We start from the raw sequence: 14931 nt of genomic DNA on the forward strand, positions 1-14931 counted from the left end.
CCACATTATTCTACAAAAGTTACAGGTTTTCACACGGCAACATGAAAGACTAAACTAGACGTGTTTACTAAATATTCCACCGATAATCAGAATAAGAGCCCAGTCAGAATAAAAATGTATCGCATAACCACCTCAATCAGAACAGGCTGTCCTGATCAGATTAAAACGAGTGAGAGGGAAATGTTAGCCATGTGACTATTTTCTTTGAGGATTTTTTTCCTTCATGATGAGCTCCTCTTCCACTCTGCTATTGTTTAAAGACTGTGTGGATCCATCTTGGCCATCTTCTTCTACTGAATAAACTGAATTTGAATGTACTAAAACAAAGGAAAAAAAAATGCTTACAGAGTTTTCAGGCCTGTGAGGCCCCTGAACATGCGCCCCTGAATGCCGGTCAGCTTGTTTCCTGTCAGCAGCAGCTCCAAAACTCCACCTGCTCCATCGAACACACCCTCACGAATGTCTCTCAACTTATTGTTGCTTAGGTTGCTGCAGGAAGGACAAAGACATTACAGATTATTACCTTTTTCATATTTAGGTTGCCACATGAACGACCATGAAACAAAGTCCACCCAGTGTTAAATTGAATTGCAGCAATCAATCCTGTCCTCATCTTGTATAAATTACATTCTGTTATAGCAGCTTAACAGCCGCACACACACAACACAAAAGTAAATGAGACAAGTGGTCACAAATAACTGAAAGTGATTGCAATCTCTCCTCTTTGCACACACAATAAAAGAAATGAAAATGAAAAGCGAGGATTTGACCACTGAGATAATAACTTGAAATGATAGTTATCACAACTGCTGTAGCTTTCATTCATAGCCAGTTTAGTGCTTGTCGCTATCAATTCGATGGAAGACAGGAAGAAAGAGAGGGGACGAGATGAAATAACACACAAAACCAAAGGATGAAAACGAAATTAGCCCCCGCTGACAAACTTATAACAAAATGAACAGTTGTGGGTGTGGGGTGATAGAAGGAAGGATAGGAGGAGAGGAGGCAAAGAAAAAGGGGGGGGGGGGGGTTGAGAGAAGCAAAATGGAAATGAGTGCAAGCCAATCTATATCGTCAGTGACACTGCTAGATGGTTAGCAATTTCCTCTCCAATAAATCAACTGCTGGTCTCTGCTCTGTCTTTCTCTATCTTGTTCTGGCAAACACACACACACACACAAACACACACACACACACACACACACACACACACGTTTATGCACACACACACCTAGAGCGGGTTTTAGATAAAGACTGACTGTAAATCTGAACCGAATGCCCATCTTCCATTTCCATTTAATTTTTGCTACCCTTATGCCTTCAACTCACCCTTCCCTTCTCCCAATTTCTTTGTCCCCTCTACTGTAAACTCTTGCTTGTATTCAGCCACTCCTACCTCTTTCCTAATTGTTGCTCTGTCTTGTTTTCTTTTCACATTTGTCTTTTCTTTCCTCATCCTTCTTGTCCCCTTTTCCTTCGTTTGCCTACCCTATCATTGCCTCCTCATAATATAACCTAAAATAATTTCTTCCTAATAAAGAAAGCCCCTATCTCGCACTCATTCCTCCTCCTTTCCACAGGGGGAATTGAATAATGAAAGCATGACTTAATGAATAAATGCATGCAAAAACAAACATAAAACAACAATAAAGTATACGCACATCTTTTTCATGTTAGGCAGCTTTTTAAACATCCCTGCAGTCTCCAGGATGGCAATCTCATTGTCGTTTAACCGCCTACAGAGAAAAAGATAGAGACCGATTTAAACATTTATTCTATCATAAATTCAACTGCTGGCATATTCTTGAAAAAACAGGAATGGGTGAACCTTTCACATTTGCACAGTGAGAACAAAACAACAGGGTGAGCGGCTGCAAATCAGAGAGGAATGACCGCATGAAGGTTAAGAGGCCTTTAGTGACTGCTGAAGTATGATGATGCAGAAAATCAAGAGGAGGGAGGAAAAATGATTTACAAATTTGGAGAAGAGTAGCAGAGAAAAGAAAAGCAATGAATCTTTTCTATGCGCTCATCAATACCCACACTGCCCTAAGCCAAGAGAAAACAGTTTGAGAGATAGGAAGCTCGACATCTGCTTTATTAAGGTAATTTGCACTAAAAGCGTGCAACAAAAAGGATGCTCCTTGTGAGTGTGTGTGTGTGTGTGTGTGTGTGTGTGTTAGAAAGAGGTGGAATAAGAGTTACTGAGAAAGGAAAGTGAAAGATCAGCTGGAGGGGGCACTTTCTAATGAGATGTGGGGAAGGATCAACCTGGATAAATTCAGACTTAATATGTTGCAGACTGCAGTAGATTGGTGATATTAAGAAAAGGATACGGCCTTTACTGCTGGCTTCATTTGTGTATACTGAATGCTAGGAATTTAGATGTCTTTAACTCATGATCCAGAGCCCCCAATATCTACTCAGAGTGCACACTGCATTTTACTGAGCAGAAATATTTCACTTAAGACTGATTCTTTCGTACTTTTTGAACACTCTCAAGGCTTGTCAAGGATGTCAAGGATTTTTATGGTTAGTGGGACGAGTAACAAAGACAGAAAGACTGAAGAGAGAAATAGAGAAAAAAAAAAAACATGGTAAAAGCCTACAGCTCAGGCACAAATTCTCCTGATTTCCCCTGGTGAGAAAGGTTACAGGCCATGACTGGAGGGTTGTTTGAGCATTTCTGTGTGTGCATGTTTGTGGCCTTCAGCAGCCTGCTGGTTGGCTATGCTCTTAAAGAAAAAGAAAAAGAGAGACGGTGTCGTAAATAGTAGAAACTCTGATGTGTCCTCCAACCAACCATAAAGGACAAAGCTTATTTTTTTTGACAAGAAGCACCCTGGGAATGGATGGAGAGAATTGGTGGATACCAAGGTTCACAGTGAGAAAAGGGAGTGAGAGCAATGGGGGCTAATGGTCTGTAGGATACTGACATTATTAGTTATCTAAAGTGGCAGTCATGGTTGAATTCACCATTATACAACTAACTTCTATAAGTAACACTATGGCAACTATCTTGGATCTGCTGTAGTGCTGCAGTGGTCTCTTACTCTGCAGCTATTCTCCTTTAGTATCACAGTGACAGCAGTGGTGGAAGCTCTCCATCATTCAAATACATGTTATAGGATAAGGCTGATTGTTTTCTATACTCGTATTATTTTTAATACCCTCTAGTCAGACACTTTTACCAACAATAAACAATAAGCGGAATGTCTCTGAATACAAATTCCGGTTTGGCTTATGTGTCTGTGCCATAGACCTCTATTGTTGTCCAAAAAGACATCAGTGATGCACAGGGTGACATGTTTTATCATTGCAAATATGTGGGGATCAACTTCTATTAAAAAGAAGTTTCAAAGGCTAAGAATGGCCATTACTTTGCAAGTAAGACAGAGTCATCTGCACACTTCTCTACTCTTTTTACATCTAGTCAAAAGATTTACACTGTGTTGCAGCGTCACTGGATGTAATAGATTGCTGGAGTCACACTTGTTTGAACCACAGATACAAACAGATTGTAGCTTCTCAAGCTCGTTATTGACAATGGACATTTTCTGTGAGAAAGAAACAGTGCAGAAACATGGACAGCAATGGATACATTTGGCACATACATTAAGTTAAAGTCAAGACATTACAGTAAGGAGAAAATTCATTGTTGATCTAGTCGGGATGTTTTGAAAAAAGCAAACCACTGGCTTTATCCTTTACTGTAGCCAGTAAATAAACATTGTTAGGCAACTTTATTATAGGCACGTTTGACAGTTTCTCTACAATTAACTAACATGTTTACTTTGTCAGTGATTATAACAGATTCTTCACACATAGGGACATTTTAACTATTTTAACTTTTAAATTATAGAATTCCTGTTGTGAGGATCTGTTACTCTCTTTTCATTTTTCAGCTGTGAAACGAATGATCCACAGGGCTATTCAGTATTCTACTGTGAGATCCTTCGTCAGACATGATGATGGCTCCTTTGGGACTCCGAGGGAGAGAAAAGGCTGTTGAGAGGCATTCTGTTCTGGGAGCTAAAAATTAAATCTGACATTCATGATATTGCCTGGATAAAATCAAATAGAAAGAGAAAGGCAAGCGGTAAAGGCAGCTTTCGGTTAGAGCAATATAACATGTGAATTTTAATGTGATTATTCCTCTTTTTGCATGTATATGAATTTATGTAAAACACTCTGACTTACAGGTCTGTGGTGTGTTCAGGTATATGTGGAGGTACACGGGTCAGTTTGAGATTGGAACAGTCAACCACGGTGCCTTCACAGCGACATTTCTCTGGACACACCAGGTCCTGGAAACACTCCCCACTCAGACGGCTACGATAATCCTCCTGGCCTGCAGGGGAGAGAGGGTGGAGGGGAGGAAGAGAAAAACAAAAAGGAAAAGTTTTTGCATAAAAAATCCAGAAAAACAGGAATGGAGGACAGGCAGAATGGAAGACAGCAGGTAAAAAGGGAAAGGGAGGAAGAAACAGTTTAACAGGTTAATTAAGTCAACAGCAAAGTAGGAAACGGAAAGTGAAGTGATAAAGATGGAGGGGAAGGGAGGGAATAGCAGAAAGATATAAAGTTAATTATCAAAACACATTATGTCAGGAAATAACCAGCTGATAGTAAAAAAGGAACACATGCATATTCAGATGTTGCTATGTATGGCTCACTGCCATGCCATCAGTATTTGTCTAAACTGTTTCTTGATTGAGTTTAATTGTCCTGTTTTTGCCATAATTTCAGTGGGTGGAAGCGTAATTTTTCTTAGTAAATCAAACAAACGACCATCCATGTGCTTTTAAGGGGTGGTTCCTTAGACAAAATGCTTTAACCCTGGAAGTTTTTGTTAACGATGAACCAGTGACCACTTCTGAAGTCAATTGTCTTTATATACGAAAGTATGATTAACATGGTCTCTTTTTCTCTTTGTTTCTGACATTGTTGTCTTTTTGTTCTTTGTCTGCTCAAGCTGTTCTGGTTTTCACTTTCAGATGTCGACACATACTACTTGTTCTATGATTCTCTGCCTCTGCAGTCTCCTGACACACAACTCTTATGTCTTATCTGTTCACTGCTCGACTGTGTGAAGAAAAATTAGGACCACCCATTGGGGGGAAAATTTTCAATGAACAACCTTGATTTGAACTTGGAAAATGCTCACTGCTCTTCAAATAATGCTCATCTTTTATGAGATGTGGCTGGCTCCTTTCAGTGCCAGAATATTTTAGAATATTGTGTCTGGGCTGCTGCAAATCCTATTGGCTGGCAAGTTGACAGAAAGGGAACAGAAAGGGAGGAAATGAGAAATGAAGAAAAGGAGGACAAGTGACAAAGAAAAAACAGAGGGTGGGTTTTTACAACCTTTACAACAGTAGTGATTTGACATTTGATATGTTTTTCTGTCGTCTCTAACATGAGTAGAAAGTATGAAGGGGTCTGCACAGAGGTAGCAGAATCAGCCATGCTAACCACTGAACAAAACTCTACAAAGATGTCAATATTTTCCAAAGCAAACAGCACCAGAGGGAAAGGTAGAAGCATCTGTAGAAAAAAAGGTGTATAGAGTTCAAATTTATGCAGACAGTTGAGCAAGGTGAGCGAAGATACTTTTGGACTGTTTAAAGGCAGCTGTGGAGTTTTTGCCTTTTAGTAGGGCTAAAGAGTGATGCTCTTCTAACTTGTTCGCATTGTGCATGCACGCGAGGTTGCCCATCAACATGTCGGCCGTGCGAAGAATGCAATGCAAATCTTTGGTGCTGGTTTGGCATCACGTCTAAGCTACTGGTGGACAGGTGGTGTTGGTAAAGTGTGAAGAAACAAATGACTGAGCCAAAATACAAACTAGAACAAAAGACAACGAAGAGGACTAACAGTGGATTCAAACAATGGTTCATTTTATGTAATGATATTATGAAGAAGGACGTGCATTTAACCCATTTTTTAGGCTCTAGTAATACGAGTTTTGGTGAGACAAATATATATATGTTGTTTTTTGACAGTAAAACTCCACAGTGCACCTTTTAAACCGCCCAAGTACTGAAACACCAGTTATATCAACACTGACAGACTATTTTAATGTCGATTGTCTGTATATGGCTCGTTAATTTCAAAAACACTTAAGAGTCCCATGTACCAGAAATACTACACATTATGCCAACAGACAGAGGTGTTTATCTCTCAGTTTTTGCTCCAAGGTGTGCGGTTGGCTGGGAGAGGCAGGTGGGTGTGTGCTCGGCGGTCCCTGGCGCTTGATGGAACCATGTGATGTCACAATTGGCGGGGCCACATGGTTAGATCAAGCACAAGAGACAGCTGCACGAACCAATCAGAATGCAGGTCCACGCAGGAGGAAGGCGGGGCAACAAAGAGCTGCACCAATCAGTTAGGGGGCAGGGTCCATACAGGAAAGGAGAGGCAAAAGATGGGCTGTGGATCCAAACAGGAAGTGGGGGGCAAGACTAGAAAACTGCCCACAAATAGCAAAAAAGTCCACACAGGTCCAGAGAGGAAGAGGAGGTGCATGGAGAGGCATGGGACTGCAGAAAAGAGGGACGGAAGCAAGGAGGAGAGCCAGAACCAGCTTTAGGAGCATTTGTAATCCAGAAACTTAGACCTAACATTAGGGATTTTCCTTCTATTCAGACCTCCCGTACTAACAATGCAGCACGGTATTAAGAAGCTCTTTGGATAAGAGCCTTCATCCTTTAATAGCATTGGTTACACTGCTAATGATGAACGCCATTAGGCTGGGCCACACCATTGTAGAAAACAGACTGGGTGGGAATGTCATGTCACAAAATGGCCGGCAATACATACACACTTATGTTAGCACAGAGATATAACTAAGGTGACTGTAATGGAAACAACTGTTTTAGTTCTGAAAACTGTAGTTTTCCAAAATATAGATCTGCTATTATGTCTTTCTTAAGCAGCTAATTATCCACAGTTTCTGATAATCCTATTACCTAGTCATCGTTCCTTAACACAATCCCATTCATTGGTGTGGGTCATGTCCAACTAGGCTGCATTGTAAACCAATTATTAGCTCACAACCAGAGTATTAACACAATTCAGAGAGTTTGTACAATGTCTGTGAAGGGATTTTAAAAATTCATTTTCCAGTGAGCCATATAAAGACTTAATATTTAAGACAGGGAAACAGCATGATGAGCCACTGCAGAGAGGCAGCGAGGATATGAAGTGTATACATTCACACACACATATCATTTCCCACACTCACTCGAGTGGGCAATCACAGTTTATGGTCAGTCCCCTGCTGAGTTAGTTATTGTGTTTCAGTATACTGAATTGGTCTGTGTTGTAATTAGAGAGACCCATGGCTCATATCAAAGGAAGTAACAGGCATACAGGACTTCCACAGAGAGACAAAGACGGAAGTCTTGTGTGTGTGTTTTAGTAAATGGATACCAATTTCAGTTTCTGTTTACACATATACACACACAAACACACACCAACAAACTCTAAAATTTGTACCTGTTCACCTATTTGACCTTTGACCTGATTAGTACGACTCCTTCTCCACCTTCAGGTGACTCACTGCATGCTAGCATGTGTTTGCAAGTGCGTGTGTTGTTGCGTTTGCGAGGATGCATCACCTACCTGTGCACCTGAACTTCTTGCCTTTAACCTGGCTAATTCGTTTGTTCGCGAGCCTCCTGGGGTGGCTGCAGCGTGCCCCACTGGTCTCAATAGGGTTGTCAAACAGGTAGTCAGCCAGCCATTTGAGGTGGCAGTCGCACATAAAGGGATTTTGGGCCAGATGACTGAATAAGGAGAGAAGAGAGATCAGAAGTAACAGTCTCCTCAGTTGTCATTTGTTTGCGTGACACTTCTGTTCATTTTTTTCATTGCTGACTGGAACAAAATATTCCCGACTCAACCCAAACCCATCAAAGCTTTAATATTTGATACTCTAAATTGCTGATGTCTGCTGAAAGACGGCAGGAAAAAGGTAAGAAAAAGACAGTAAAACACAAGTCACATCAACATCTGATTCACTTGTGAGAAAAATATTAAGAGGATACATGAGTAGCTCCAGATCCTTCATGTTTTCTCACTTGGTTCTCAACCATAACTGAATTCTTGTTTTTTTAGGCAAATTACTTACAGAGTCTTGATTGAGCGCAGTGGGGTGAACAGTCCTTTGCTGATAGTTTGCAGCTTGTTGTCGTACAGCGAAAGCAGGTTGAGGTTCTGTAGGTCGTGGAAGGTGTTGACTCTCAAACAGTTAATTTTGTTGGCATTCAGCAGCCTAAAACACAAGCAAGAGCCATTCAGCTTTTTTTTTTTTTTACCTGTATTTGTTTAACTTATGCAGCTTTATTATCCCTGTGCACTATGAAAAAAAGCATAAACGTGTTTATGTATATAATGAGATTTGTCTCTCTCAGATGTATATCTTCTGTAAAACCACTAATTCTTTCCACTGTCTCGTTCATTTCTCTATTTCTTCACCCATTCTTCACTATAGCCTCTCCACCCCCCTCCACACACCCGTGATTATATTTTGTCTGGCTGTGACACGTAAATCTGAAAATTGCAGTTTTATATATTTTCACTTTCTCTGCTGCAGCAGAAGGGAAATATCTATTGTTGGGTGGGTGAGTGCAATATCTTGTTTTGATGGAAAAAACAGATGGTGAGAACGGAAAGGAAGACAGAGGAGTAGATGTTAAAGAATGGAGATGAGATGGAGGAAATAATGTAGTGAGACAGAGAAGGGACAGGTGAAAATTTAATTTGGATAGACACACATATACATTTAGGTGAAGGAGTCTGACAGCTAGAATGAAGGACAAGGAGAGACGGAGATTAGAGAAATGTGATAGAGGGATTAGGTAAATGACAGGAAAGGGGTTTGCACCTCCACCCTACCGTCCATCTCTCCATCCTTTCATGCCTTCACATCATTAGCCAATGTATTCAAGTTGTCAGACTTTTTCCATCATCCTGTCATTTTCTCACTTGTGTGTCTTTTCACTGCCTCTTTTTGCTCTTTTCTCATTCTCAACAATCTTTCTGTCGCTCTCATTCTTTGTTTCTTCACCTCTCTCACATGCTCTGCTGTCTTCTCTAACCGTCTTTCTTCCCTTGTCTGACAGGTGACTAACTCGATCCTTGCAGCTCAGCTTCATCAGCTCAAGCCATCCTAACGAGCACCTATAGCGGCGCAAACCCATTTACACAGACACACATGCACATGCACTCAGACACACACATGCTGCTCTGCGACATATCCACGCCTCATTAGGCAGCTCACAGGGGGAACTAATTACTTGAAACTGCACCAGTAAAACAAAGCAGTGCAAACAATACAAACAGCAGACCGGTACCTTTACAAACCAATAAACTCATCTTTGTCGTGGAAGGTTGACATGCTGTTTGATTCACCACTGAAAATGAATGTATAATTTATAATTATTTTGCCATATTGCAGGTTCATTCCTGATGACCTGACCCAGTTTTTAGACATGACAGATTTACTTTCATTGCTGACAAAATGCTAAAAGATTGACCAATGACATGGCAGGACATGAATATTAATTAATGAATACTTTATATATTAATTGGGTAAAGCAGCTGCAAAAGCATAGAAATAATCTCAACTTATCCGGCCTTTGGCAAAGCATTCCAAATCTAAAGCATTAATTGATTAATTGACTGATTATTATTATTTATTATTATTTTATGGTTATAAAATCATGACATTCAAAACTAAATATTAAAATGTCCTATCAGCCATACACAGACATGGAAACACTAGTCTTTCGTACACTTTTTTAATCTTTTCTGTATTTATACCAGTACTTTCTCCCTGTATGTCTTCTTCCCTATATTCTCCATCTTCCCCTCTCCGTCCGTTAATTTATCTACCCATCCACCCCCCCGTGTGACTATGCACCATGCATCGCAATGATCCACCTCGGCCCGTTAAAGGCGTTTGTGGGTTAGATTCACTAGTCCTCATTCTCTGTGCTTCACTTCACTTTACGATGGAAAAGCCCGGAACGTTAGCCGTTTCTGCAGTGGACTGCGGCATTTGCGAGGGCCTCATGCCACATACAGTGCCAATGTAGCCATTATAGGAATTTTAACTGCACGCTGATCCACTGCTGCAGTTTGAGTCTGTGCTCATGAGGATTCAGAATCCTTTAAATATCAGAAGAACTATAGGGGATTAGACTTTTCATTACAGTGCACCAAAGTGGTCCATGTTGATTGTTTAAAATAGACTTCCCTGCAGACACACACCCAATAAAGGACAAATGAAGGCTTGAATGCATGAAGATAGGATTCTACACTAGTTGCCCCTGTGCTATAGTGATGATTACTAAGATTTGGTCCTGTGATTGTGGGTGAAAAACCCGAAGCTTTCCAACTTATGAAAACCACCATACTGTATATTTAAACGATAAGGATTTATAACATCAGCCTCTGCTGTGAATATTGTTTTGCTTCCAGTATAACCAATATATTAACTGAAAGCAACTTTTGGTACTTCAGATACTGTAAATTTAACCGGTTGTCGTGACAACACAAGTAAACTACAGAACATTTAGGTCTGCTGTTGTATTTACAGTGTGAAGATACCGGCTTTGCAATTTAAACCCCAAAGACTGTACCTTCTTTACATTTAGCATCCTTGACAAAAACTTGGACCACACTGCTACAAATCCACAACTTACAGTGTTTCCTTGGCAGTTCATCCTTTGATTAAGTGTGCTACTTATTTGTTTACTAAATAATAATTCTCTTTTTTCTTACTGGAGGGACCACACACATACACACAGATTCACATGGAACAACATGCTACACAGATAGTACTTACAGTAGCTGTAGGGAAACCAGTCCATCAAACAATCCCTTGGGCAACTCTGTGATCTTGTTGCCGTACAGAACACTGCATAGGACAATCAAAGCAACACCATTAAAGTCACAGTGTTTAGAAGGTTTTTTTGTTATGTGGCCTGAACCAGGCTGCAAAAAATGCTTTCACTCATTTGTTGACATTAATCCCATCCTAATCTGCTATTAAAGAAGCAATAATCTCTTCTTCTATTCACCGTATTCAAATTTTGAAATATACAGAAAAAATAACATTTTACACTTTTTCAGGTGGAATGACAGCGAGGGAACGGTACATACATTATATTATCACGACCATGTTGGCAGTTGTAAAGGACACAACCCCTTTGCATTTGCTTTTCTAAACTACGATTTCCACCATTTACTTACTTTGAGTAATACTGTATTTACTTTGAATTGGGTGATGTTCATATCCTTTCCACCATTTATTAGTACTTTATTTTCCTGCCTAAACCGGTTTCTAAATAAATCCACTAAAATTCAGCTTTCATAATAAAACAAGGAAGACCCTTGATAGACCCCTGCTTTCAGTGAGGAAGCCATCATGCTCACCCAGCTGAAAAAAACAATTTTAGTAAGTAAAAAATGAAACTGAATTGTAATCAAAGACAAAATGTTGTCTCTTTCCAGTGCAGAGACATTTAGAATTTTTCTTTTAAAACAGTAAAGTTGTTTGAGCAGTGAAGATTTGCTCACTAAGCACATTGTTTTGGTCCATTTATCTCAGTTGATTGGTAAAAACTGAAATAATTTTTGAGATGTGCTTCCAGTCACAGAGGCAACAATTTAATTCACTCGAGAAATTTTATATTTTGCTGCATCATGCCTCAGCTGCCCTCCAGTGCAGATGTCATGCCTTTCAATGACAACCGACTTGACTCTACAGTATGTGTGTCTGTGTTTGTTTGTGTATATGTGTGCACTCAGTCTTAACACCCAGCTGGGTTCACCTTGTCTGCTCCATTATGTCTGTGTGTCTCATTTTATGCTCCAGATTTATTCAAATTAAACTGTCCTTCATGTTCTTATCACATTCACCCTCAGAGACACACATACACATACCCTCAGTGATTACAGACACGTCCGATTACACACACACACAAAAACCAATACACAGACACACACACAGCACATACGCATGCTCCACTGCATTGTGTTCCACTTGTCAACATTGCCTGCGACAACATTTTTATTTGCAAAATGTCTGGAAATGCAATTACTATCCTGCCTGGATATGTGTTTGTGTACATATGTTTTCAGGTAAGTTTGTCATACTTACAGTGATGTGAGTGAGCGAAGGCCACTGAAAGCATCTGCAGCAATGTCAGAAATCTGGTTCTTACTCAAGTCACTGGGGGGAAGAGACAGAGAGAGAGGAGATAAGTGCATTATTGTAATACACAGTGATGGGGTCTATTCTGTGTGGATGTCCTAGAACTGTCTGACAAATGATCATAGGGGGGTACATCAGCAGAGGTCAAGGCAAGGGGACAGGGGAAAATGCAAGAAGGGCTGAATGTGTAAGTGAGAGAGAGAGAGAGAGAGAGAGAGAGAGAGAGGTAGTCAGATTGAAGGAAAGAAGTAAAGTGACATGATCAGAAAAGGTTGGAAAAAAATGGAAATGGCAGTATGTTAAGTGCAGTTCATGTCATTTACTTCCACTGCTGTCAGATATATTATTTAACTTTTCTAAAAGTCTATCTGTTTATGTGTACGTGTGTGTGTTGGTTTGTGTGTGTGTGTGTGTGTGTGTGTGTGTGTGTGTGTGTGTGTGTGTGTGGTGGGGGAGGTTGAGTGGGTGGGTCGATAACCTTACAACCTTGCAGAAGTTTGCAATTTTGGTATTTTCAAGCATTTGCATGATAAAGCCATTTTTCACCAGTGAGCTTTATATCTGGGGGTGTGTGGTAAAGAGATGAGCTAGAGGAGCTAAATTGAACAAGTTTGTGTGTGCAGGCTGATTTGGACTTCATTAGATACATACAGTCCATTTAATGTGCACTAGACACGTGGACACATAGCGACCAACAGCTACAGTCTTTCTATCTAATGTGGAAATGAATAGACACCAGTTACTGACTAGAACAGAAAATATGACAATTAAAAATAATGTGCACGTTGTGAATTAAAATTTTAGGTATTACAGTGCCTACAAAAAAGTGTTGACCCTGCATCAAAGTTTTCATCTTTTACATATTTATTTATTTTTTTATAAAATTGAATAATGATCACTTTAATGTGAAACTGAAAATAGTAGTCTAAACTGAATATAAAACTGAGCTTAGATGGGAGAGACTACATAAACGCTGCCTGGGTTCTTCACTAGTCACAGTGTTTGTTTTGATGGACAAAAAGCTCAATTCTGACCATAGAAGCTTCTTCCAGTTTATCAGAATCTCCCACCTGCCTTCTGACAATTTCTTGCTGAGATTGTTTTGAGATTATTCTTTGACATGCTCTCAAAAACCTTCAATGCTAGCTATGCAATCAATTCTTTTTTTCTGAATACACATGCACTGACAACATCCCGAAGACAATAAACTAGCTAATAAGAGCGATGTCTAAAATGTGAGTGCTGGTCATATGGTCTGTCAGATTACGTTTAGAAAGCAGTAGCCTGATCTCAGCAGCAATTATTGTAAATGAAGCTTCTAGGAGAAATCAGTGTAACCCAGCTTTATTTAGCTCATTAATTTTTTAAAAGCTCTTGACACAGTTCATTGTGACTTGTAAAGTTGAGGGTGGTTAACATATGATAGATAGTCTGACAAGCAATATGTTTCAAAAGAATATGTGAAAATCAATGGGCTCATATTACTGTATGCTGGGTTGCTGTGCTTAACCTTGAGTTGGCCTGAGGTTCTGGGTTTGCTTTATTTTCTCCTGACATGATGTTTTAGGAGTGGTCAGACATGAAACCTACTCTTACTGTTGACAGATATGATCCCGTCATAGTTGACATGGCTGGGACGTACATGGTAAAATGCCTGTTACAGAAATAAGCAACGCATGTGTTTCCGTGGTGCCAGTAACAGAAGAAGTGACATACTGTACATGCCATGTTTGTGCATATGTTCGCCAGTTTGTGTGCATCCACACACAAATCTTTGCTTGTGCGTGTGAGGGTGTGTGCAGTTTTTTTTTCAGACAGTCTTACATTCTCTTCAGCTTCTTGTAGGCAGTAAAGGCTCCAGCTGGGACACTTTTAATCAGGTTCTGCTCCAAACGACTAAAGCAAGAGAGAGAGAGAAAGAGGAAAAAAGAGCAGACACATGAGACAAGGAGGAGCAAAATTATTTGTAACAATTCATCAAAACATTTTTTAGAAGAGCAATGTAAACCGGCGCACTTCTGTCACAAATTCATTTTGTTTTCATTCAATATTTAATTTTGCAAAGGAAAGAGAAATCATTGGACTCCTGATTTCCTGTTTACCCGTGAACCTCAGCCAAGCCCAAGTGCACAACGAGTTCAAAAGGTGGCTGTTCCAATCAACGTCTACATTACATTTTTGCACGTTGGTCAGTACTTTGCTACAGGGGCTTGCCAAGGTCACTCGGTGTGAAATGTTGACTTGACTTTCGCAGCTCAGCAGTAATGATCTTACATGAGAGCGGCCTTCTGAATCTGCTGCTGACCACAATTACTGTTTGCTTAGTGAGACTCTGGCCAAAGTGTTCAGGAGGCAGAGAGGTGGACTGTGCTGTACACAAACGTTTCCAGTGTGACATTTGATATATGATGTGAATTGAACAGATTGGAGTAATTAATCTAACTGTATAAATGGCAGAGAACGTGAATATTATTATTGTCCAGTTAAAATATTATGATTATAATTTGATGGAGCCGCAGCGTTCTCTTCTTTAGATGCAGCCCCACTGTATTTATGTATTTCTGAACATATTTCTAGGTTCTTCAACTTTTTCAGGCTAAGGGCCAAGGGAAATTTATTACATCTCTTTCTGTGGAAGACAGCAGACTCATTACACCATACTGGTAGTATTAGTCTATTATCATGTGGGGAGCCATCAGAACTAG

At 40.0% G+C, this 14931-nt stretch overlaps 1 protein-coding gene across 4 annotated transcripts in view; it reads right to left on the reverse strand.

The window, feature by feature from the left end:
• slit3 (slit homolog 3 (Drosophila)) overlaps window positions 1-14931 on the reverse strand; it is a 222756-nt gene that overhangs the window by 39276 nt on the left and 168549 nt on the right. For all 4 annotated transcript variants that reach the window (XM_067518823.1, XM_067518822.1, XM_067518824.1 and 1 more), the window contains 8 exons: window positions 14051-14122; window positions 12173-12244; window positions 10856-10927; window positions 8135-8278; window positions 7627-7790; window positions 4201-4351; window positions 1662-1736; window positions 346-489 (listed from right to left, as the gene is read on the reverse strand). In XM_067518823.1, coding sequence (XP_067374924.1) covers window positions 346-489; window positions 1662-1736; window positions 4201-4351; window positions 7627-7790; window positions 8135-8278; window positions 10856-10927; window positions 12173-12244; window positions 14051-14122 — 894 coding nt within the window. The remainder of the gene's footprint in view (window positions 1-345; window positions 490-1661; window positions 1737-4200; window positions 4352-7626; window positions 7791-8134; window positions 8279-10855; window positions 10928-12172; window positions 12245-14050; window positions 14123-14931) is intronic.

Source organism: Channa argus, chromosome 10, assembly GCF_033026475.1.
Source record: "Channa argus isolate prfri chromosome 10, Channa argus male v1.0, whole genome shotgun sequence".
Classification (NCBI taxonomy): domain Eukaryota; kingdom Metazoa; phylum Chordata; class Actinopteri; order Anabantiformes; family Channidae; genus Channa; species Channa argus.